The sequence below is a fragment of the Micropterus salmoides genome, unplaced genomic scaffold (assembly GCF_014851395.1).
Source record: "Micropterus salmoides isolate LMB-PRFRI ecotype aquatic unplaced genomic scaffold, ASM1485139v1 Ms_hic_scaffold_4, whole genome shotgun sequence".
Taxonomy (NCBI): domain Eukaryota; kingdom Metazoa; phylum Chordata; class Actinopteri; order Centrarchiformes; family Centrarchidae; genus Micropterus; species Micropterus salmoides.
The window spans coordinates 13641114-13666385 of NW_024043372.1; the positions used below are offsets into that span (position 1 = coordinate 13641114).

General features: G+C 39.9%; 2 protein-coding genes across 3 annotated transcripts; both read right to left on the reverse strand.

Annotated features, from left to right (window-relative positions):
* Positions 1 to 61: 61 nt before the first annotated feature.
* On the reverse strand, positions 62 to 11984 carry mov10a (Mov10 RISC complex RNA helicase a). Of its 2 annotated transcripts, XM_038695617.1 has the most exons (22): positions 11501 to 11984; positions 11296 to 11401; positions 10788 to 10966; positions 9979 to 10220; positions 9629 to 9875; positions 9043 to 9183; positions 8793 to 8955; positions 8407 to 8558; positions 8127 to 8297; positions 7265 to 7412; positions 5877 to 6038; positions 5588 to 5691; positions 5378 to 5475; positions 4275 to 4373; positions 4015 to 4123; positions 3055 to 3172; positions 2202 to 2393; positions 2040 to 2111; positions 1732 to 1857; positions 1513 to 1601; positions 1002 to 1120; positions 62 to 813 (listed from the first exon to the last, which is right to left on the reverse strand). In XM_038695617.1, exons 1-22 carry the CDS (start codon positions 11617 to 11619, stop codon positions 749 to 751), a joined length of 3021 nt encoding a protein of 1006 aa, XP_038551545.1. In that variant the 5' UTR covers positions 11620 to 11984; the 3' UTR covers positions 62 to 748. The 2 variants fall into 2 exon arrangements, with proteins under 2 accessions (XP_038551545.1, XP_038551546.1); XM_038695618.1 differs by lacking the exon at positions 62 to 813 and having other exon boundaries at positions 997 to 1120; positions 11501 to 11619.
* A 6635-nt stretch (positions 11985 to 18619) lies between these two features.
* LOC119886581 (F-actin-capping protein subunit alpha-1) lies at positions 18620 to 23227 on the reverse strand. The gene is made up of 10 exons (XM_038697412.1): positions 23116 to 23227; positions 21477 to 21540; positions 21342 to 21393; positions 21180 to 21243; positions 20848 to 21054; positions 20678 to 20757; positions 20444 to 20522; positions 20286 to 20357; positions 20004 to 20066; positions 18620 to 19590 (listed from the first exon to the last, which is right to left on the reverse strand). Exons 1-10 carry the CDS (start codon positions 23149 to 23151, stop codon positions 19450 to 19452), a joined length of 858 nt encoding a protein of 285 aa, XP_038553340.1. The 5' UTR covers positions 23152 to 23227; the 3' UTR covers positions 18620 to 19449.
* Between the last annotated feature and the right edge of the window lie 2045 nt (positions 23228 to 25272).

Below are 25272 nucleotides of genomic sequence, written 5' to 3' on the forward strand. Positions count from 1 at the left end.
TGGTTTACTGCATATGATAACGTTAAAAGGTTAATCAAAATAATGACATGACAGAGTGAAGTGCAATATGTATCAAACCATAAAGAGTTTATTTCTTCAGTATTTAAATTCAGAAAGGAATAGTTGAGTTTAAAGGAGACTTGTAAAGTGCAAACAGCAGTAAGACAAACGGTGATGAATTCCTGAGAAACAGAATAGTCTGCTCCTTAGTTTCCCACTGAGAAAATTAATTGCTTATGTGCAGCAATGTTCATCCTAATTGCCGTTCGACTAATGGAAGCTTTATTTAAAAAGTCACCGACAAATTGAAAAGAAGAGAAGAAAACATTCGCTAGTTCATTGTGGCATTGTCATCAAACAGGATATATTCTTAAATACCAAAAAACTTAAATTAAAATCCTGGGCTTTTATTTTCTTCAGTCACTGAACTCAATCTGCCTATATCTGGGACAGGTTGTGACACACCTTTAATTCCTTTTGCACACATTTTTTGCACAGCAGAAATGGGAAATACTATAAAATTATTTATTTGATTGTTTATAAAAAACAGACCCAGCATCTAACTGAGACCTTCGTTTATTCGTCAAAACATTTAGCCGTACCTGTCCAGTAAATGTCTCTTAATTAGGGTTTGACTTAATTTAAGTTTTACTGTAATAGATGCCAATGTTGACTGATACTTGCCATGCCTCTTTATGTACTTAAATCTAATTATCTTTTGAGGATGTCACTGCAAATGGCGGAGACGTTAATGCTCGTTTTTCCATTCGGGGTCCACATACTGCTGGAGGGCACTCTCCTCTGCTACAGGATCTATGACAAATGCAGAAAGACACACAAGTTTCATGACTGCTTTGTTCAAGTGATATTAGCCTGAATACATTTTTTGTTCAGTGGCAATTACAACTTTTTACTATTTCAGCTGTAGCTGGTAATGATCCAGCCAAGCATGACTTGAAGGCAATCTGTTTAAGGTTTACTGAGGTCATGGTTGTACTAACTGTCAGAATCCATGTTGATTTTCAGGGTTGCCAGTCTTGACACAATATCATCTTCTCCTTCTGCGTCTTTAAAGTCAAATCCAGTGTAACCTTTTTCCTTAACACAGTAGCTGATGAACCTGCAAATGAAAAATCCCAAATTGAGCAAACGTGGGGGGATAAAAAGGAAATTTGGACATCTAAACTTCATCTGCAGAGAATACTGTGTCAAAAGCTACAAAAACAGCTACTAAATAGACCTTGTGGTGTGACTGTTTTGTCAATTGCTGTTTCCAAGGTCAAGAATGCACTTTGAATCTCAATCACATCATGTTTCAATACAAGGCTCTTAACTCAGCTTAAACAATACTCTTGCTGTTTTTTCCGACAACTTTGTGTCTCCCATCCATCCATCCATCCATCCATCGTCAACCGCTTATCCTGTGTACAGGGTCGCGGGGGCTGGAGCCTATCCCAGCTGACATTGGGCGAAAGGCAGGGTACACCCTGGACAACTCCTGCTTTGACTTACTTCTCCCAGGCGGGGTCCTTGTTGAGGATCACAGGATTTCCCACGACTATCAACAGGGACCTGGCCCTGGTTATGGCCACGTTGAATCTCTGCAGAGCAGAAAAATACACATAAATATAGAAAGAAGATGAAATCCATTACTGTTTTAAAGAAAACTTATTAAAAGATCGTGCTGGTTTCATCATCACTTTTTTATGGCAAGGAAGGGATATACCAAACCTTTTCATTTGACAGAAATCCAATGTTGAAGTCTTTGTCCATCTTGACATAGTTGACGCTGCTGCGAACAGTAGAGACCATGATGATCTTCCTTTCTTGTCCCTGAAACTCCTCCACAGAACCCACCTGATACAGAGAAATGCTTATTTTTATTAATTAAATACATTTGTGCATGGAGGGAAACAGATGATCACAATCTTTTAATTTAATTGTATTGATAATGTGCAGATGAGACTTTAAATGAGAACACCAACTTTGGGGTAAGATTAACTGATCCAGAGGAGTGCTTTTACAGCAGCATTGCTAACCTTGAGCTCTGTGAGATCATTCCATCGACTCAGAGTGGACACGGACTTCAGGGCCTTTTGGATTTTCTCGACCTGTTAGAAAAGTAAACACGTTACAGATGACTAGTTAAAACTTGTTTATCCACGTCTCTACACACACAAATGCCCTCCATGAAGACTTACTTGTTTCCTGTAGGGGGCGATTATGCCAATGTCTTTTGCGGAGAGTTTGGGGAGACCCTTCTTTCCCTGAGTTTCCATCAGCTTGGTGAGGTAGTCGACCAGAACTTCAATCTCAGACACATTAAAGAAAGAAGGACTGTTGGCCTCTCTCTCATCTTTCCCCATCACCCCGTGGAAGATCACTGGGAAACCCTGTATTGATGTGAGAGTGAGCAGTTGTCAGTTATCCACGTTATCCCTGTGGTTTACAAGTTATTTGGTGATCTGTGTATTTTTGTTTTCACGGTGTCCCTTTGTCTTTAATCTCTGCTCACTTTTGGCTTTTGTCTCACACTCAAATGTCCTAAAATAAGCAGTCCTCTTAAAAATAACCCTCCCAGGGCTGTTCCATTTTATCTTAATCAGAGTTTTGACTTTATCTATATTTCATTTTTGCCCCACTTTGGTTTCCTAATGAAATTTTACCCCCGTAATAAGATCTAATTTGTTGTAGTGATTTTTGTCTATTTTTTTGTGACAATCAAAGGCCATGTTCAGTTAATTTAGAGAATATGGGTGTTGATGCCTTATGACACAAATTATAATTAAAGGGACACTCATGTGTAGTGGAGGCAGAGATATTCTGACTTTAAGTCCCTGGTATGGGTCAAGCTCAAAAAAACCTGGATCCTACACTTTCCATAAAGCAACATAATAATAACAAATAATATAATCCCTTTAAGGGATATATAAATAGATTGCTGAAATATGTACAGCCATCAGAATGCTTTGCTGCGTATCAGGATCATATCAGTATTGAGATCATTTCATCAGTTTTGAGATATTAAATAACTAAACATTCTTGTGGCCACACCTTTTTTGGAAGGTATTCCCAATTGCAGTAGGCCTCACGATCCCACTGGTCAGCAAACACTTGCAGTTCATTCTCATAGAACAGCTCATTTGGTATTTTCAGGATGGCATCATGAGACCTGAGTGAAGAAAGGAAAAAAAAACAACAAAGCTGAAGAGTTTTAATCAACAAAGCAGCATTTTAAAGAGGTGGTATTATGCTAATTTTCAGGTTCAAAATCCTATTTAGGGGTTGTACCAGAACAGGTTTACATGGTTTAAGTTTCAAAAAACACCATATTTTTGTCATACTGCACATTGCTGCAGCTCCTTTTCACCCTGTGTGTTGAAGGCTTTGTTTTAGCTATGGAGTGATACATCTTGTCTCTAAATGATCTTTGTTGGGAGTTGCACATGCACAGTTCCTAGTTAAGGACTATTAGCCAATCAGAAGCAGAGATGGCTGGGTCAGTGAGAAGCCCGGCTTCGGTTCAGCTGTACATGTTGCCGACCAGCTTGGCAACATACACTGGAGCAAGAGTTTCAGAGTGGGGAGTTATTAATCTGTAACAAAAGTATTTGTCATCCATAAAGTTTTAACTGAGCTCTGTCTCTACATAACAGTAACAGCTTGATGTCGATGGACTGCCAAGAGGGTAGCTAATGTTTGGAAGGGAGAGGAGAGGTGTGTGCTGCAGCTCAATATTTTTCCACCGGTGTTTTTGAGGGCATGTCGGACTGGCTGCTTGGAGAGCGTTATATGAGGCGGGAAACGGCGGGACTACAAACAAGCTGTTTTCGGGCAGTTCAGAGCAGTGTTTTCTGTAGGAGATGGGAACTCCCTTTTGGGTGGACTTTGGGCTTTTTCACTTTGAAAACATATTACATGCACAAAAAAGGTATATAAATCAATAAAGAAGAATATAATACCACCTCTTTAAACTATAACAAGCAAAATGGAGGTGAAAACTGAAAAACACACCTGTAGTTTCGCAACAGTTTGGTGACAAAGCGGGTGTCAAAGTGTCCGGAGTCTGTACTTTTCTCATATAAAGGGTTATGCCTCATCAGTCTCTCAAGCAGAGAAAGCCCTACAGAACATCATTGTCACAGCATTAAATGTATATCCTTCAATCATTAAGTTGCTTAAGCTGAGACACAATGAAGAGCAGAAGCAACAAAGTGGTACACACCGCAATAATTACTATCACAGTGTGCAATACATAATCCCCCTCATCTCACCAAGTCCATGCTGCTGTGCAAGAGGCGATCGAAGGATCGGTCCTAGCTGCTTGGGATCTCCTGCCAGCACCAACTGACCCGTTTTTGCACTGAGCAGACCTGTGAAACACAGTGAAACATCCAACCAATCAGTAACAAGATGCTTCAGTTTCACCACTGATGTAGCTCTTACTAATGTACATACATTTTGACCTTTAATTATGAGACCCTCTAAACTGTGACAATGAAATGTGTCAATATATGCTCTCTGAGATCTGCCGTTCTGCAGTGAAAAGCTTCTTTCAGACATAAGAAGGATAACAAGGCATTGTTCAATTTTTAAAAACTTTTTGATATCGCAAATCAGTCACACAAACTTCCTGCAGCTATTGGCCAGGTTTGCAACAAGTTGTGAAAATGGACAGAACTACAAATGCCACTGGACATGCTCACTGATGAACTAAGCGATCGCCTGTCTTGGCAATGATGAAGAGGCTGTGTGCTTTCACAAACGTGCAAGTGAAATCTGGTTCTGAAAAATGAGAAATCTGTTCAGTCTTTCACAGCCTCGGTAGATGGACTGCACCACTTCTCCCCTCCATCATCAGATCCTATTTTAAGCAAGTATATTCAGTTCTGTACAGTGTGACAGACATTTATTTCTCACCAGAGTCCTCACCAGAATAGTCAGAATAAAAATAGTTTGAGACATCATGAAAGTGTGAAATCCTGATTGTAAAAGGTAGGTAATGTATTACAGGAACATTTTTTGTTGTATTTGTTAAAATTATCTTTACATCCTGAAAGCAAATTTAAAAAAAAAAAATCTAGTAACTGTGCAGGCCTGTAATAAGCCCATCCAATCATTTCATTTGGCCTGAAAATATTTAATTTTAGTGCAGCGTTAAGCTATTATGATCTGCACATGCTAGATTACGATGCGAAGAGGATCATCCATCAAATTTAATTAAGTTAGACCAGCACACCCGATCTATGTACTCTATTCATTTGTATGCTTCTTTAAAGGATGCTTTTGTTTTGAGCTCATCAAAAAAGGGACTTTCATCAAGGTTTCATCAAAAAAATAAAGACTTACTGTAGTACGCTGATAATTCAGCATTTACCTGCAATAGCAATGACGCACTCTGGCTCCACTGCCTGGCCTGCTTCATCCAAAAAGACATGGGTAAAATGGCCGACTGGGATTCCTCCAGACACCAGTCTAAACACAGAAACACACAGCAGACATTTTATGATTGTAATATGCAAACGAGAGCCAAAGAGTCAAATAGTGCCTAATACTGAGTAGTTGTATAAGCAAGCAAGCAACCTACCTGCCAGCTGTGACCATAGTTGTAACAATGATTTTGTATTCCATCAGAATTCCTTTTTTTGGACACACAAAACCATCTTGTCTCTCGTCCCAGTTACAATATTTCTGGAAATACCAAAAGATGAGTAAAAATATAGTTAATCCAAATATGTCTCTCTGAGTTCTTTGACAGATTTTACACCCATCCATAAGTGTACTGATACAGTACAAGTTACCACCAATAAAACTTCAGCAGGTTTTTGGCCAGTAACCAGATTATGCTGTGGAGGTAAAACTAACAGCTGACTCACCAGTAGGTGCTTGGGGACAGTTCTTGGGTCTCGGCTGTTAGCGTACACACGGTAAACCTGATGTGGATCCATGTGTACCATCAGTCTCTCGCAGAGAAGGTCACATGCACTGTTTGAAGGTGCACATGCGAGGATGTGGGCTGATGGGTCTGCCCTGCTGACCTGTCAATGTGAGCAAAGAAAAATTCATTCACAACAAATTATTATTATATTATTTTTGTTTATAAACAACAGTGTTGGTTTGGGTGGCAACATGTGCATCTCGGAAACAACAATAAAATCATGCATACTAAAAACTAAATAGTGCATTACTGAATTCAGACCATGAGTCTGAATGAGTTGAATTATAACGACCAGTTATAGTCTGCGGGTTAATTTTATTGTCCCATCACAGCCAATTATTTACTTCCACCACAGAGATGTTTTAACAGTTCATCAGTCTACATATCCAGGTTTATGGAATGAAATCATCTTACAGAATACATTTACTAAATTTTCCTAAACATTATGTATAATAAAGTATCCTTTTTATGGCTGCCTCTTCTTTTATTGATGAGCAGCTCCCCCATGAACTCCCACAGATTATAAATGATTAATAATTTCTCTTTGATATTAAATATTTTTGACTAAAGAACATTGAAATTAATGAGACACAATCAAATCTGCTTCTTCAGGACTGTGAGGGTGTGGTTTGATTGGATTGAACACCCACTGCCTTATCAGTGGCACTGGCAACCACCACACCCCACAGCTGATTCTGATTGCTTTGTTTGTTGCTATCTGATTGGCAGGTGGAAATCCATGACGTCACCTTTTTTTCCAATGAGACGTGCACAGAGAAAACACAAACTCTCCCAACTCTGGTAGATAACAATGTGTTGATGTTAACAATGCAACTAAGGTCATTTTGATTACCGACTACTTGTTTGATCTATCAAACATCAGAAACCAGCAAAAATAGCTACCACAATATCATTGAACCGAAGCTGACGTCATTCAATATCTTGTTTTGTCCAAGAAACAGTTCAAAACTTAAAAATATTCAATTTACTATGATGTAATGATCATGAAGCTAAAACCACAGAATTTTGAGCATTATTGCTTGTAAAAAATGACTATGTGTTCTGACGCTAAATGGCTGCCGTTCATCACCCAGGTGGGTGCTACACATTGGTGGTCGTTGAGGTGAGTCCCCCCCACCCCCACTTCACTGTGAAGCGCTTTGAGTTTCCATGATAAAGCGCTATATAAATGTAATGCATTATTATTATTATGATCAAATCCATTATCGAAATAGTTTGTCGGTTGACAAATTAATCAACTAATTAGTGCAGTTCTAGTCCATATAATAATACTAATAATAACAGCATATTTTAAACAATTCATACCTGATTCATAGCTTCAACTAAAGTGATGGTTTTTCCAGTTCCAGGAGGCCCAAACACAAGATGGGGAGCAGGCTTTGATGATCCGGCTACAATGCGCTGCACCGCAGCATGTTGCTGCGGGTTGTTTTCCAGCTGGCGGTTGAACATCCTGGACAGTAATGTGAGAATGGCTTTTTACACGGTGCACACTGTTGAAACACTTAAAAAGTTAAAAATGTGGAGCAGAGGCTAAAAATAGGTGTTTAACAGATCAGCTGAATAAATAAAAACATATAAAATGTCTACATTTATTTATGTCAACTGTATGTTTGTCTACGTGTAGCACGTTATCACCAAAGCAAATTCCTCGTATGTGTAAAACACTTCTAAAGCTCCTTCTGATTCTGAGATGAAAATCTCATTTGTATCTTGTGCCCTTGTAGTGGAGTAACCAACGGTAAGGGCCGGGGATAAAAGTTTGTTACAATCATGTCTAAGCAGTGACCAGTGAACTTGTCTGGTCCGAGTTCTAGGAAACAAGGTTCTGCATGCAAGTCCTCAGCCAACATAATATGCCATGTTTTACCATATCTACATGAGGCAAGTTTATGGCTTTAAACCAAAGAACAGCACGTCCTCCTGTTAATATGATAGGATGGAAGAGAGCCCAGAGAGAACTGAGGCGAAGGCTGCTCAGCACACGCTAATCATTAGGAGTTAATGTGCTCTTATCACCAATGCCAGACAGTTTAAGCTTCTCTGCAGAGCGAGTACATGAGATCAGTACTTTAAGGGGGTTAGGTTTGTGTTTGTAGAAGATAATACATTTATTTATTTTTAAAGTGTTTTGTATGCTTGTTCTTGATGTGTATGGGCACCGTACCTGAGTTTAGGCATTGCGAGATTATCCACTGCTGCAGCAGATGGGAACAGCACCTCTTCGAGCTGATGTTTTGGCGCCAACTCCACCGCCCGATGCTGCAGCTTCAAGGGGAACCGGTTAATAGTAAACTCCACGTCAAACTTCATATTGCTGAGAAACTTCTCCAAAAACCTGAATCAGGGGTGGGAAATGAGGAAGGTGCGAGTTTGGCTCTTTTATTCACCGTCCGAGACATTAACTGGGTTTCAAGCAGACAGGTATCCTTAGTCCAAGCTCTTACTTCTTTGAGAAGCCCAGCTTCACACTATCCAGCTCTACTCTGTGAACATAACCGGTGTACACAGTGATCGGCTGGCTCGTGTCTTCAGATTTGGACACCCTCAGACAATCGCCTCGTAGTACAGATGGCCGATTCTCAGCAACACCAGGAACCTGTTGGAGAATGTCAATGTTGGCCTTCTTTCCGCTAAGCATTTTCACTCCTTTCCCAACACAGATCACTGAACTTACAGTTGATCAGCAGGTCAGCAACATATAGCAATAATATCACATCATATTAAAGCGCCCTTTAGATCAAGGAAACACCTGTTCTAGACTCCCAAGACATCACCTTTTCATTGGTGCTATTTAAAAACAGTACTTAAGCGTACTTTGAGGATTCCTTACTGTGAGCTTGAGCAGTTTTTTGTTTCTTTGGTCCTGAGTCATGATTTGTTTGCGGAGGTCATACTTCCTGATGTCCACCTCCATCTGTAACTCTTCCAGGTGTAGCAGGAGGTGAAATCGCTGAGAGTAGTTCTTCATCTTTAAGGGAGAGTTGAGGAGACCCCTGGACATAAAGTAGGGAGTTAAGCACAGAAAATACTCAACTGATAAAAGGCATGGTTAACTGTCAATAATTAGGTCGTGCTCTCACTTGACTGATGCGAGTTTCTGCCTGAGAGCTGGGGAGAGGTACTCAGAGTCCTCCATCCTTTGTTTAGCCAATTCTTTTAGGTAATGAGGGTACATGTAGTCTCCTAATTTCACTGTCATCTTTAGATGCTGGACAATGGAACTGCGGAGAACAAAACACACCCACACACACACACCTTAACTGTAATCAACATGAATTAAACACAATTACCATAACCACTCTGGGTTCATTTGTTGATCAGTTTCAATTAGTGAGGAAAATTGCTCCAACCAGCTCCCAAATCAAATATTTGTACTGAAATCTGTTGTAATGGATTATCTGCTGTTGGGAAAAAGATCTGTATCTAGATAGTGAGACAGTATGCTGCATTTATCTGTTACACATAATTTTTTTAATTTAGGGGACCAGCATCATGGACAGTTAAAAATCAGAATCAGAGACCATCTTTTTATACACATTATTATTATTCACAATCTTTAAAATTAACTTTTAACTTTTTTCACATATGCTGTAGTTTTTAAATCACCAGGCATCTAAAGTGCACTTGACTGGTGAACTGGTTTACAATCAGTTTTTAATAACTTGCCTGTCAGGAGGTACTCCCTCCACTATCACAGTGTCGACGGACTTGTATGTGACCACCTGAAATGGTTTGTAAGGAGCCACAGGCCCCAGCTCCACAGCCAGCGGGGTCCTGGCCGCTGCTTCCATCTCCCTCACAATGCAAAAGGGTACAGATCCCGGCAGATCTGGGCAGAACTCGAAGTACATTGTGGCAGGGAAATATCCATAGTGGTTCAGCATGTAGCGAACTATAACTTCATAACTTTCTCCTGTGAAAGAAAGAAGATGACACGGGAGGAGCTCTGAGCATTAATAACCACTTCAGTGTGTTTTTTGTCAATGGAAAAAGAGGGGAAGTGCTAGTTTTCTCACCGGGACAGAGGAAGAGAGGACAGGCTCTGGTCACTCTCCTCTCATCCTCCAGGGTGAAGCAGCGTATCTTGTGCAGGGCAGTGTAGTAGGTGAAGTGGATGCAGTTTGTGCCCTTGTTCATGATGTGGAATTTGAGGATAAACAGCTCCTTCAGATGATCCACAGTGAATTGAACCTTACCACCACTCGCCACGGGGTCTGAAGTGATCTCAATGCCCCCCTTGTCAGCTGTCAACTCTTTCCTAGTAGAGAGTCACAATCAGGCATCAGATGTGACATTGGGCTTAAGAAATTTGTGATGGCCATTTTTCACCTGCAGATTATAAACAATCGTTATTTGTAGTCCTTATCTCACTTATGCTTTTTGGTGTTCCAGGGGGACTGGTGCCTGTCCCAGCTGGCATCGGTCAAGAAGTGGACATGTTGCCAGGCTATCACAGGGCTGTCACTTTTAAACGTACAACCCCTCACTCTCACATTCCCTGCTATGGGGCAGTTTAACCTGCATGTGTTTGTCACCTGAGGAAACTGACACAGACACAGGGAGAACGGGCAAAGGCTCCAGCTGACGAGCCGGTTTGAACCCAGGACCTTCTTGCGACAACGCTAAATCACTGCACCACCTCATCATAAACACTGCATGACAAAAGAGTGCTCTCCTGGACTCCTCATCCCTCTGCCATGTGACAGATGTGCCACAACACCCCCACAGTTCACGTGACTTTTGACACAACTGATGACATTTTTGGGTAACACACGGGTTAGTGAAACATATTACAGCATTATACAGTGCACACAAACAAACCTACCTGTTCACCTTTAACTTGAGAAGGATTTCCGTAGCCAGCTTTTTCTTGGGGGTCAGCACAGGGACTGAGGGGACAGAGGAGGGTGCAAGTGTCTGAGCTCTCTTCTGAGGGCCTGAGCTGGGACTGTGTGGCAGCTGGGAGGCCCGGGGCCTTCTCCACTGGTCACAGTACACTCGAACCTACAACAGTGATTATAAATGACTTCATACTTCCTCATTTTATTTTGGAATTTTCTTCCAGTTGGAGCAAAACACAAAACATGTCCAGTCTTGTTAATTTAGTTGGGTGTGAATGATGAGTAAGCGTTTACAGCCTATGTTCCTCTATAATTTATTAAATGTATTTCTATTAGGGACCGTGTACTATATACATAAAACCCTAAAAGAGAAGAGAAGCTTTGTACCAGATTATCTACCAGCTATTTCCATCCGTAAGGCCAAGGCAGGTGAAAGGAAAGAATAAACATAAAGCAAAACCTATGGACTCTCAGCTACCCAGCTCATCTTACCTGGGGTTTGGCATTTATGAAGATTTCCCCTTGTCTTATTTGGGCTTTGTTGAATTTCACAAGGGCGTAAAGAACACTGGAAAAGCTCGGGTCTTTTATTCCTTTTCTGTGGACATAAACATACAGACAGGAAGTGATATTGAGGTTATATACTCAACCCAGCATGCACAACTGCATTTGACACCCGCTTGTTTTTGCAGCTTACCTGCCCTTAAATTCAGAGTAATAGATGTCACGAAGTTCCTTCTTGCTGGTGTTTGATTTTCTGTCTCCCAGAAATTCAATGAAGTCCAGTCCGGATTCAAGACAGTCTTTGAGCGGCATGTCAACGTCTCACAGGCAGTTGCTACTGACTCCAACGAGGAAGTTACACGGCTGACTAACCATCACATCAGGTTCCTGAAGTAGCTGTGGGTGTGTTTGTGCTCTGACAGCGAGGATATTTCCACATGATACGTATTTTTCGCGACTTTTTCGCACATTCAATGTGTTGAAGTTACTCTTTTACGCGGGGATTGCTTGCTCATTCATTTTTTTGTAGGTTAAAACATCGTTACGTGATATAGTGTTTTGCGCAGTTTAGCGCAAAACGTAAAGCTGATGAACGCCCTCCAACGGTTTTCAGGTAAATTAGGGAGCGTCTGCAAGTGTTTCACACAAAGAGAGCGAAAACGCGTCGGCGGCAGAACAAAATACGTCGTCGAAGCGAACAACTTTTGTTCTTTTGTCTTTAAATGCCTTACAAGGCGCAGAGTTTTACGTCTCCCTCCCTGTCAAACATGATGACTGCACGGGAATCCTCGGACATGTTATTGTTGACACTCCCTAAACTTTATTAGGCTACACAATCACCAGCAGAGCCGCTACAGAGCCATAGCATGTTCAATGGGTAGGCCTTTTATTTCCATTATAATCTTTTATAATGCACTTAGCTGCCTTAAACCATTCATTATAATGGGAACTATTTGTTGTGGACGTTTTTCATTACTTAATAAACTTTAGTCAAAGTTGAGAGGCAGACTGAAGGTCAGGCCACTTGGTTATATTTATTTATTTGTTGTGAACTGAAGTCACAAAATACACAATAGAGCCGAGCTGGTCCGGGTCTTGTTATTTCCACCTTCACCATTCTCAAAGTATCTGTGAGGTTCTAATCATGGAGCCTATATCCAGCATTTTGTTTCAGCGTCTTTCCTCATTTAAACCAAGCCTGTTTCAGTGTCATCTGTTGATTCCTAAAGAGGCCTGAATATGTTTTACATTCTGTCTTGTACTTAACTGGTTTTACATACAATTCTACATTCCACAGTTTGTTATTATGTTTTTCCAAATCATATTACAAGGTATACAGAAAGCATGATCATAGTCACTCCAGCAGCGGTTTGCTGAGTTTTGGCAATTCAATTCCCCAGCCAGACAACTTCAAGTTTGGGATTATCTTGTCGAAGCATAAATATTGGGATGTGTCATGAATTCTGATACTATGATTATTTTCGCAGTCAATAATCTATTGTGATGGAAGATATATTAAGATCATTTATTTAAGTAAAAGTAGCAATACTGGGAAAATACTTCATAACACTACAAGTAAAAAGTAGCAATACTGGGAAAATACTTCATAACACTACAAGTAAAATCCTGCATTCAACGCCTTATTTAAGTAAAAGTAGCCTCCTGTAAGTAAGTAGCCTATTATCTGCTAAATGTACTCAAAGTATTTGTAAAGTACTCCTACAGATTAGACTGCTATTATGTGTTATGTTTTGGATTTTTATTTTATTTTAATGGATTGACATTACTCTGCGATGGACTGGCGACTTGTCCAGTGCCTTTTGCTCGATGTTAGCTGGGATAGGTTCCAGCCCCCTGCGACCCTGTACACAGGATAAGCAGTTGACGATGGATGGATGGATTGACATTACTGGTGCATTAATGTGTATGTTACATGTAACTGCTGCAGATCTTTAAGCGTCTTGCCCAGGGACACATTGGTGGATGTATCACAGTGTAGAATCGAACCCAGGTCTCTCACACCAAAGGCATGTGTCTTATCCACTGCCCCATCACCACCCACAGCTGGTAAGGTTAGGGCTAATTCAAATTAATTTATAAACTGCCATGTGTGTCCTCAACTTATGTAGTGGTCAGTCAGTAAATAAAGACGTTTCTGTTACTTTGTTCATATTCTGTAAACTAACCTTCCAAGAAAAACTTGCCTCTGCATAATGTTCCTATGAAATGAAAAACACAAAGAAGATAACTTTTGCGCTGTCATATTCATGTATCAGGACAGCTCCAACCCTTTTGCACCGCTTACATTATTTTAATATTTATTTTATTATTTTAAATGACTGGTAATCATATGTTATATCATAAGTCCTATTTCTCTTAAATATTTTTCACAAATCTGTCAAAATCTGTCTTAGTGAGCACTTCTCCTTTGCTGAGATAATCCATCCACCGCTGTGGCATATCAAGATGCTGATCAGACAGCATGGGTATTGCGCAGGTGTGCCTTAGGCTGGCCACAATAAAAGGCAACTTGTAAAGCGGGTTGAACATTCAAACACATCAGCAAACCACTATGATTAAGATGATATGCTTCAAATGAAGATATACAGTATTTTCTGTTTATGGAAAACCCCTATCTAAATCTCCAACTATAGGAGTTTTCAACACTGTGAGTCTCTGGCAAAGAAAAACTACACCAGTGTTTTGGTCAAATTCAGTCACATTTATTGTTATCAGTCTTTATTTATTATTTGCTAAACATAATGGTAAGAGACAGAAAGTTTGAACAAATCTTAAACCTGTATCCCAATGTAATACAGTATGTATGTGTCATGATCCTGTCCTGAGCTTGTCTGGATTTTGTTATTTTGGCCATGCCTTCTCTGTTTTGATTTTGGTTCTGGGTTTCAGTCCTGTCTGTGTGTCTTGTTGGGGAGTCTGGGTTTTTGTTCCATGTCTTTGTTCCTAGTCCTGTGCCTTAGTTCATGCCATAGTATTTGCTTCTAGTTCTTTCTCTGCATCATTTTGGTTTAGTCTGCTCGGTACTCTGTGTTCTAGTTCTGTGTTCTCGTTTAGGTTTTTGTCTGTTATGATCCCTGTGTAATAGTTGGTCAGTGTTTGTCTGTTTACATGGGTTTCTGTTATTGTCTGAAGTTAGATTCTTGTCTGGTATTTTGTTGCATGTGGTCTGTCCTGTCTATTGCCCTGTGTCCAGTATCTGTTATATAGTTAGTCTGTGTACTTCTGTGTACTACCCATGTCTGCTATTAGTTCTGTTTTATCCCATCCTCAGTCTGTTTTCCCTGTAGGTGTTAGTTTTGTTGTGATCTGTCTGCTTGTGTCTGAGTTAGTTAGGTAGTTGTTTCTGATCTGTTACATCTTGTGATATAACCTGTGTTGTAGGGCTGTACATATCGATTATTTTTCAAGTCGATTAATCTAACGACTATTTTTGTTTATTCTAAAGAAAGAAAAGTTGCCTATTACTGGATTAACATACCAATTTATCCAAAATAAATATCAAAAACATGTCTAATCAATAATCTATACTTTATTCAATCATCCTCATGAAGCACATTAGAATGACAATAGCAGCAAATCTCAAAATGAATCAAATTTCCACGTCACTGATGTGTTGTGATAATAACAATAACAGACATTAATTAGGCTACTTAAAACTTTAAATGTTTCTGACTTGGATTCATTTCAATATGAAGTAATGCAGTATGATAATAAAATGTATTTCTGCATTAGTGAACACCTGAATGTACAGTCACAGATCGTCTGTAATTAGATTAGCTGTTTTCTCGCTCATACGTGGCCGTTAAATAAACAGAATATATAAACAGCCGATCGTTACATGACTCGCGGTGTAACGTTACGTTACCATGACAGCAGCGGGGCAGAAATTACTTTTAACATGAAGGCAATGAAGAAATATTACGTGTCCTCGTGCTGATAATGTGCCGTGCTTGCGTGGCAACAGAAAGTAAGCACGATTTGCGGTGCTGCCGTCTAGACAAAGTGCTGCGGGATACTTTCGTTTCACGTGTTCGTGGACAGCAGCTGTGCTGCAGTGAAGCTGTTTCCAGTTCACAGAGCTCATGGAGCAGCGCGTTGTTGAGTGTCTGTCTGAAATACTCCAAACTTTAGACGGTCGAAGGCGCGGTCTTGTAGCTGGAACTTGGCCGGGAGAATCCCACACCGGATGCAGCGACGTACGTACGTACGTAATGCGCGTCGACGAATCGCCCCAGCCCTACTATGTTGTGTCTGTTGTTTACCCTGCACCCACCGTGACAGTATGTGTTTTTATACACACACACAAACACACACACACACACACACAGATAGATAGACTACACTGAACAAAATTATAAACGCAACACATTTGTTTTGCCCCCATCAGTTGCCTTTTATTGTGCCAGCCTAAGGCACACCTGTGCAATACCCATGCTGTCTCATCAGCATCTTGATATGCCACCTGTGAGGTGGATGGATTATCTCGGCAAAGGAGAAGTGCTCACTAACAGATTTTAACAGATTTGTGAACAATATTTAAGAGAAATAGACCTTTTGTGTGGCAGTGCAGTGGTTAGCGCTGTCACCTCACAGCAAGAGGGTCGTGGGTTCGAACCTTGGTTGTTCCAGGCCCCCGTGTCTGTGTGGGTTCTCTCCGGGTGCTCCGGCTTCCTCCCACCATCCAAAGACATGTGGACTAGGTTATTTGGTGACTCTGAAATTGTCCTTAGGTGTGAGTGTGGGTGTTCCTGGTTGTTTGTCTACGTGTGGCCCTGCGACCTGTCCAGGGTGTACCCCGCCTTTCGCCCGATATCGGCTGGGATTGGCTCCAGCCCCCCCGCGACCCTGTACGCAGGATAAGCAGTTGACGATGGATGGAGGCCTTCTCTGTACATAGAGAAAGTCTTAGATCTTTGAGTTCAGCTCATGATGAATGGGGGCAAAAACAAAAGTGTTGCGTTTATAATTTTGTTCAGTGTACTTAGATAAATGGCACCCTCTACAGTTTATCATTTACAACAACCATTACCTTCCTGACTGAAACAAAATAAGGGCTGTTTGTAAGAGTGGTTTACAAGGGTGTAGGTTTGGTCTCAACAATGGTCAAGACACAACAAATACTGGTAGGGAAAACTGTCCATATGCAAACCTACGCCCTTGTTGAACATGTTTTTGACCAACATGATACTGATAACAAATGTTTGACCATGCCTTGGCTTGGTCATCAGACTCTGATGTTGATTCATCATCATTTTGCACCCTTTTTTAATATTGAAACCATGTTGAAATCATAGCTAACTAAAAATCAACGTGACCTCAATGGTATTTCAACCAATATTAAACCACAGAAAAAAGACTATGATATATTAAAAATACAATTTAATCAGTTAAAAAATACAAGTTTATTTATGGAATAAAAAATGATTCACTACTCCTGTTCTGCTCTGTCCACCCATCAAGTCTGGAGCATAGGAAGCCACTTTTGTGCTGCCTGGGCAAAGTCAAAGACTTCTGTCCCCATTGGTTCAGTCAGGGCATCTATAACAGAAAACATACAAACAAAACAACTTTCAGTAGTGAAAAGGATGTGAAGATGAACAATGTCAGTTGGGCTGAATTGTAACAGTTAACTTACTTGAATTCACTAACGTTACCAATTTGCCAGTTTATTGTAGATGTAGACTGCCTGGCTGTGGTGGAATCCATTGACGTTTATAGTTTAACGTTTAACGTTATTTAAATTGTCTAACATTAAATGCAGTCATAGATTGAATCTGGAGGCTGAAAGTTGTAAAAGACTGACAGATGTATCAAGTTAGCTGGCTTATTTAAAGTTAAATGACTAGCTAGACAATGAATGATTAGCTAGGATCAGTTACGAGCATATATTTCGCAAAGCACTCGAAATCTGAGCAAAGATAAAATACAGTTCATAACTTACAGTCCTGTACAGGATTTTATCTTCTGGTGATAAAGTTAGCATTTATACTAGCGAATTAACTTATCCTAATACAATGGAGCTTGGATATTGTCAGTATAAAATGGTATTGAAACACTTGTACATAGTCTATGACTGCATATAATGTTAGACAATGTCAATAAACGATAAATTTCTACAAATTTGGTACAATTAAACATTAGATAAATAAATATGTGCTTACCTGATGTGGACTTGTGAGATGTGTGGGGTTCAGAAACGTTGATCCACCAAGCGATGGTCTCCCGGTCAACAATACTGCATTGACTTTTCAATCATACAGTATTTCCCGGTCAACTATAAATCCATGGCTTTTCAATATCACGTCATTTGCCGGTCAACTATAAATAACTATAAATAGATGATTTTTCAATCATGTTTCCCGATCAACTGTAATTTAATGATTTCTCAATCATATTTCCCAGTCAACTATAATTCAATGATTTCTCAATCATATTTCCCAGTCAACTACAATTCAATGACTTTTCAATCATGTTTCCCGGTCAACTATAATTCAATGATTTCTCAATCATATTTTCCGGTCAACTATAAATCCATGGCTTTTCAATATCATTTAATTTCCCGGCCAACTATAAATAGATGACTTTTCAATCATGTTTCCCGGTCAACACCTCCTCCACTCTAGTGCTCACGCTGTACACCTATGACGGCAACCTCCGACATGGAGAGAACTCTGTTGTGAAGTTTGCAGACGACACCACCATCATTAGCTGAATTTCAAACTATGAGACTTCATATCAGGAGGAAATTCATAATCTTGCAGAGTGGTGCAGAGAGCAACCTACTTCTCAATATCATCAAAACCAAGGAGCAGTGATCAGTGATTTTAGAAAAAAGGAGATAAAGACAGACATCAGTGGTGCTGAGGTGGAGCAGATGAACAGTTTCAGGTTCCTTAGAATCAACATCACAGAGAACCTGACATGGTCATCTCACATCTCCACTCTGGTGAAAAAAACTCTGAAATCGCTGTATTTATTAAGGAAACTTCTGAAAGCCAAATTCTTGTCAACCTTTACAGAGGAGCAATAAAAAGCATCCTGACTAGAAACATCACTAGTAGGGATGGGATGTGCACAATTATATATTCTGCTAACTGTATCTCACTACATAATGGTCTGTATGTATGTAATTGCCAGGAGAAAATACTAAACCCGTTTAATTCATACATTTTTTTGTAGTTAGTCATGTGTCTTCAGGTTAATACGAGAACTCAGAAGAAAACATCTGTAACCTAGGCTCTGTAAAAAAAAAAAAAAAAATCCATAATTGATGTAAAACACAGACGATAACTATTGCTTGAAGACATTATTTTTATTTCATGAATAATAAATGTACTTACAGTTTGTATAAAAAATATAGCAAAAGCTAAAGGCAAACGGCTGGCAGGAGAACACCAATACTGTATCAGTCCAGGGGGATATAGAGGGATTATCACCGAAAATATCAGAGAGAAGCGAAAGAACTAAAGTCCATAAGGAAGACAAAATATGGTTAGTGAATGGGAAAAGAAAGAAAGAAGATGTCCACTGTCTACAATCCTGCATCCAGAGGGATGCATAAGTATCAACCGATGGGATCTTCAGACCAAAAAAGAAACTGTATAATTTGGTTCTATCAATTAACATATCGAATTGCATACAGTATTTGCCCTCTGTTCATTAAAAAAAAAATAAGAATAAAATATAGAGGTATTGGAAACTCTCAAAGAATATCGGTTTTGTTATAGAGTGTAAATGAACTGCTACACGAAAGTCAAGGGGTTTTGAGAGGATGTGTGTCCATTTGAAGCACTGAGGGATCAGAAACTGTGTGTGTTTAACATGTGACTGTATGAATTCGAATAGAAGGGAATGCTTTCACAGTGTCACTAAAGGCATTATTTAAAAAAGAAAAATTACATATGTTTGCAGATGAGTGACAGTTACACCACTCAATGTCATTTTAAAATGAAGGCGTCCCCTCGTAGTGCATAATGGAAGCTGTCATTCTCTGGATAAAACCCTAACAAATGTCTCTTTTTAGAAGGACATACAGTACATTATGTTGCGTCACACATGTTTGCGCGAGCGTCAGCATCTCTCCAACTTGTTGTTGTCGTAACCCCAAACAGCCTCTGTCCTCTAAGCATTCTGCATCTCCTTGCCAATCTTGTAGCTGAGGATCTTGTTCCAGTCAATCTTGGTTCGGGTGACTGGGAGCTGTCTGCGTAAGGCCTTGAATGTGGTGTCCGACATCGTCTGATAGTTCTCACTGATGGCCACCTGAAAAACCAACAAAGATAAGTGTGTCAGTCCGGCCGTGATATCATGTGTCAGTGACTTCAGAAGGAAAACTGAATGTGTGAGCTGTGGGAGAAGTGGTAATTGAGTCAATTGAGTCACATCATGTTTCATGTGTTTCAGTTTCCTAACTTTGTCTCAAAAACCTGGAAACTAATTAACTATTCATTCTGATTTCCAGTTTTATACAGGACATGCTTTGTCAGTGACTTATGAGTCATATAGGTCTGAAAATATGATTGTTTGAAAACGTATAGTCAGCATTCTGGATCTGGCATATATGTATTTGTGGTGTCTTGTAAGCCTATGCGACCTGGGCATAGTTGGCATGGCCCAAATAAAGACTTTTCATTCATAAAGGGAAGCAACTCTTATTATTCTTAACTCCCACATACCTGGTATTCATTCTCTGCGTCCTCAATAATTTTCACAAGCTCCTTTGCAGTCTGGCTCTCGTTCTGACAAACGACAAATTCAACTAATTTAACACACATCAACATAAATCATATGAGGAATACTAAAAAATAAATCCATTCATTTATTTTCTAATTGCTTCTGGATTATCAACGCCACTTAGGTTTGTTTGGAAAATGCAAACACAGGAATCTTCGGCTTTCCCGTAAAAAACACTCCAGAGTTTAAAAATATAAAAACTATTAATAAGTTGAAATACTTACAGACACAGTCAGTGCTTCCTGTACATCTTTATGGCTGACCAGCTGCACATTCCCATCCTCATAATAATGTACCTGAGATAAACAAGAGGATATAAACAGTTAAACAAAACTAACTCCATAGCTGAGCTCATACTACACCTGTTATTTACTCAACATACCTGTATTTTCATGACTCCAGTCACCTGTGCTGTAGATTGCGAGACACTGAACTTCCATTCAGACCGGCAGCGACCATTCCTGGAAACAGAAAATGTAGAGGAGTGCACTTGAAAACTGATCACAAACACACCTAACGCAGTAACGCATCATGTGTCTACGCTGCACCAACTTAATTGTCTGAGTGAATTTCATTAGGAAGTTTGAAATGAGATTACTATCCTCCATTAATTTACCAGAAGTTTTTAGGCTCAAATTGATGACCCTCGATACAAGCGATAATTGTCTGCTGGCCATCGATTATTTTCCCATAAACCTGAAGCAGATAAAACAGGATTAGTGGGCGGTTCATTGTGTGTAATGCTAAACATGGTGGCGAAGGTGCAGATTCGGAGAGCGATCTTACGGTGCAAACTCCACTGGGGTAGTGCTCCTTGACGTAGGCCCTAAGGGCATTATCACAAGCATCTCTCCATGACTTGAGGGCTTTCTCGCCCTCATGAGGCTGGGGGTTACTGGCTTCCTTTCTCAGGTGGTCAAACTTGAAGGAGATCTTGTTGTGAGGGTCAAAGAAGCGCCCATTACCCAGGTCTCCATGCTCTGTTATCAGGACCTGCAGGGGAACCAGACAGAGGTACAATGCCGCTATTACGCAGGCATTGACTTTATAATGTAGAATCATGATGACATTTTTTTCATATTGGGTTCAGTGAGAAAATGATTTAAGAAAATATTTGCCTGATCTTCATATCCTTCAATTTTGGCAAGGGTAAACTGATCCATGTTGTACTGGGCAAAGGCACTGTATCAAACAAAAATAATACAACCACAAGTTGCATGTACATCCAGAACATCAATATTTTTCCGGATCGAAAAAAAAGATAAAAGAATGAAACTTACTGAGCCGCACCCTCTCTGAGAAGATTATCATTGTTGAGCAGTATTCGCACATCTGAAAACAAGCATTAAGAGATCGTGTCCATACACATTAAAATGCAGGTAGTCCTGAAGATGTAAATCTCAAATGAAGCTCACCATTGAAGACTTCATTGAACTCTCCTGGAGGAGCGTGCACCACAAAATTAGATGCAATACGGATCTAGAAAGAAATAAAATACCTTGTCATAAAACATAAAAATAGCACAAGGCATCACATTCACATCATGTTACAGTGTGTAACGTATGCGTTCAGTTCCCTTCTTGCTTAAAGAAACTCTGGTAGAGCATAATAATAATAATAATAATAAGTCATTTTTTTGTCTTTTGAGATAGAACAGATGATCTCTGTGAGCAGTGAAAAACCTGCAAATAGCCACTAGAGTGGAGCAGAGAGCAGTCTGATAACTTTATTGGCTTTTAGCAGCTCCTTAGATGGTAGGCAGGTTATGTCGCCCAAGGGCTTTTCTTAGCAGCCAGTATGCAAGTGTAAGCATGTAGTGTCAAAGCCACACAGTAAAGCTGCAGAAGGCACTAGTAAGGTAATAGTCAACAAGGACTGTAAGGTAACGGGCAAGTTAGACACAACCAGGGAGCAGATAACATGGAAGTTTGCTTTCAATAGAGAAGCTACAAACCCTCTCTCTTTTCATCCCTCATTTGTGACCTTAACAGCTTTAACCTGACCTACGTCCTAATGCCACTGCCACATTATAGTGCGGCTGTGCCAGTGATACCGTCTGTCAGGCAGGGTTATTTAGCCTCCAGGCTGCAGCTGGCACTGACCTACAAACTGGCTGTCCAGCTGAAAGGGCAAAGGGGCATAACAATGAGTAACCCAGTTTCACTGTGCTGCTCCTGAATAGTCACTCCATTCAGAGTTCAGAAAGCACTTCCAGGCTCAGGCTCTGATTCTCGACCAAGCAGTTCAATAATTTGAGCTTATATCTGATATAGATTGAATCAAAAGTATATATCTGAAAACTTAAAATGGGAAATGCCAATCCTTTCATGACACTGACTTGTTTACGTTTATTTTAAAGGTTCACTGTAATAATGCCGGGAGGTGTAAGCTTCTGGCTACACCATCAGCTTCAGGAATGCCAAGTACTCTTTGACATGTAGCAGCATGAGGCAGGGGAAGCAGCAGCAGTCCCTGCACGCCTCAACAACACTGCAGGAAGACTGCATCAGTTCTATGATGCCTGTGCAAATAGTTACAGTCATCCGTGCTAAATACAAAATAACCTGTCTAACTTCGATTTATGATGTTATCAAGACCGGTTTAGGCAGCGACGTTAAGTTACAGTAAGTTAAACTGGGTGTGGGTGGTGTTGTACTGCCGATGCACTGTCATTATCCTTAACGTTACTGTAAATGCAGGAAGTAGCTCGACTTCCTTTCATTTAGCGTTAGCTGATCATTTCCACTTATTCTAAACTCATAGTCATCTTAACTTACATCAAGCTCAGCCGACGGCCGGGCTCGCGTGAGTCAGCTAACTTGCATAATGTATTTGTGCACAGGAACAACATGTAAGATAACTTGCAACTCGGAACTGTCAAATACAACACTGCCTTGGCTTAGCTAGCTCCACCAGCTGACGCCTAATACGGCGCGCCTGGCAATTCATGCTAACATTACACACTAAGGATATCACAGAGTAACGTTACTGCTACTTTTCAAGATACCGGTTAAGGATAATAAGGTGATACAGTATGAATTTATAAGGTAATACCTTCTCTTCATCGCTGAGCTCTTCGAAGTCTGCCATCTTGGCTCAATGAAGCATTAACAAAGCGACTGATGGTGTTGCCAGGTATGTGTTGCTCCTCCCAACTCAAACACAGCCAGGAAAACTGTAACGTTACTCTGGCGGGTGAGCCCACTTTCCGTGTTGTCCTGAGGATACTCTAAATACATTTAATGAAGCGATAGAAACGACTTATTGTAGCTAGATGAATAAATGTTCGACCGCTGAATTAATAGTAATGTTATTTCTAGTTATTAAAATGTTTTTGTTCATTGTGATTTCTCTGATAGTTTTCGAGATTACATACGTTACATAATATAATGTGTTTTTTATTTTATTTTTTAAAATAGAACCCAGGTAATATCATAATTTACAATACTTTCACATATAAACTGTAACTTTAGCTGACATGACCTGGCCATATCCCACCTGGCAACCCTGATGCGTTCATGCAGTTTGGGATGGATGGTGCAGACGGGAAAGTATTTCACTCAATACATTAATGTTAGAGTTGGTCGTATAGAGGTTAAAATGCGATATGAACGCTAATTACAAAATAAAACTTCGTTACTACGATAGCTCCGAAATGACTTGAACGCAGCATCAGCTCAGATAAGCATCACAAACAAAATCATTTTGTAGCCTTACTGGATACCGGTAATAATAATTTCCACATTTTCGACAGCACGTGTTTTCCACATTTTCATTGGCTTGCTTGTGTTAACGGAAGCTCAAGTGATGTAAGAAGTAGGTTAGGGGATTTTGACTATCATCGTGGCCGGTTGTTTGGCTACAGCCTCCCACCCTGATCCTGTTGGAGGACAAATCTGGGGAAAGATGGTTGCAAGAAATAGTCTCTTTTTTTAGCAATACTACACGTGTAAAAATACTTTTTTACTTACTCAATTATCAAAATAGACTGCGCCAAAAGTGAAAATACTTATTGTGCATAATCATATATTTTAGATTATAATTAGGGATGCATTACATCACTTTAATGCTGCAGCTGGTAGGGTTAATTGTAATTTCTGTATTGGCTTATACTGTGAGGTAGTAGCTTAATCTATAATGATACACCATATTGCAGTTTTTGACTATATTTTGTATGAGAAATCAAAATCTGGAAAGTAACTAGTAACTGTTAAAAAGTACGAAGTACGAAGTAAGATGGCCGACCTGAATCACAGTTCTGTTTAAGCCTTTTCTACCTCCTAAAAGGGAGTTTTTCCTTGCCTCTGTCGTCAAATACTTGCCCATGGTGGGAATTATTGGGTCTCTGTTAATAATGTAATTAATTATCTCAAATTGTAATATTACATACCTCAAAATTGCACTTAATTACAGTAATTGCGTAAACGTGCTTTATAATAGAAGACAGCTGAATTGGACAATCAGAGTTGTTCACATAAGTATTAGTGATATAGATTATGGGCTAAGATGTCTGCCATGGAGTTTTGATTATGTTTATGGCTGAATATCCCAGAGAGGCAGTTTTGTATTAATAGCCAAAGATGCAGTGGCTTGGCCAGGATCTACAGTGAGGACCTTGTTTTCTCAGTTTGAACACAAAATAGACACATGCCATGCTGAGCTGTCAGGCATGGTTGCCACAAAGTCAGCAGTCACTATAGCAACAGCATATGAGGCGAGATGCTGTAGCTGACACTGATGTCTCCAAGAGGACGGGAACGCACACCCTGTTTTCATGCATGGCTGTGTTTCTGATTTAACATCCAATTTCACAAACTGGACAATTCAGTGTGATTCAATATGACAGCTCTCATGTTGTCCTAATTCGATAAAGCTGAGTCCTTTCAGTTGTGGATATTTTGGTGCCTTAGGTAACAAATTATTCTCTTTATTTTTTGTTTAATGGATGTATCATTTTGTCTACAAAAAGTGATTCAAATTGCTTGTTTTGTCTGATCAGCAGCAGTGCAAAGCCCAGAGATATTCAATTTACAATAATATACACCAACAACAAGCAGCCCAGCTCAACAAAATTAATTTGAGTTCTGAGTTTAAATTCAGAACTCAAATACATTTTTCACATGTGGCCCTAATCCTCTTCCACAAATTACTTAAACACTATACACTTAACAAAATTATTAACACAACACTTTTGTTTTTGCCCCCATTCAC

Excerpts from the sequence above, each read along its gene's own strand:
- LOC119886581 (XM_038697412.1), bottom strand. The coding sequence starts at position 23,151 with ATGGCAGACTTCGAAGAGCTCAGCGATGAAGAGAAG. Across the intron at positions 21,055-21,179 it reads TTGAAGGATATGAAGATCAG|GTCCTGATAACAGAGCATGG; the intron begins GCAAATATTTTC and ends GTTCCCCTGCAG. Across the intron at positions 20,523-20,677 it reads TTTGAGCCTAAAAACTTCTG|GAATGGTCGCTGCCGGTCTG; the intron begins GTAAATTAATGG and ends TTCTGTTTCCAG.
- mov10a (XM_038695617.1), bottom strand. The coding sequence starts at position 11,619 with ATGCCGCTCAAAGACTGTCTTGAATCCGGACTGGACTTCATTGAATTT. Across the intron at positions 9,876-9,978 it reads TCCTCTCTTCCTCTGTCCCG|GAGAAAGTTATGAAGTTATA; the intron begins GTGAGAAAACTA and ends TTTCTTTCACAG. Across the intron at positions 2,394-3,054 it reads GGGAATACCTTCCAAAAAAG|GGTTTCCCAGTGATCTTCCA; the intron begins GTGTGGCCACAA and ends ACATCAATACAG.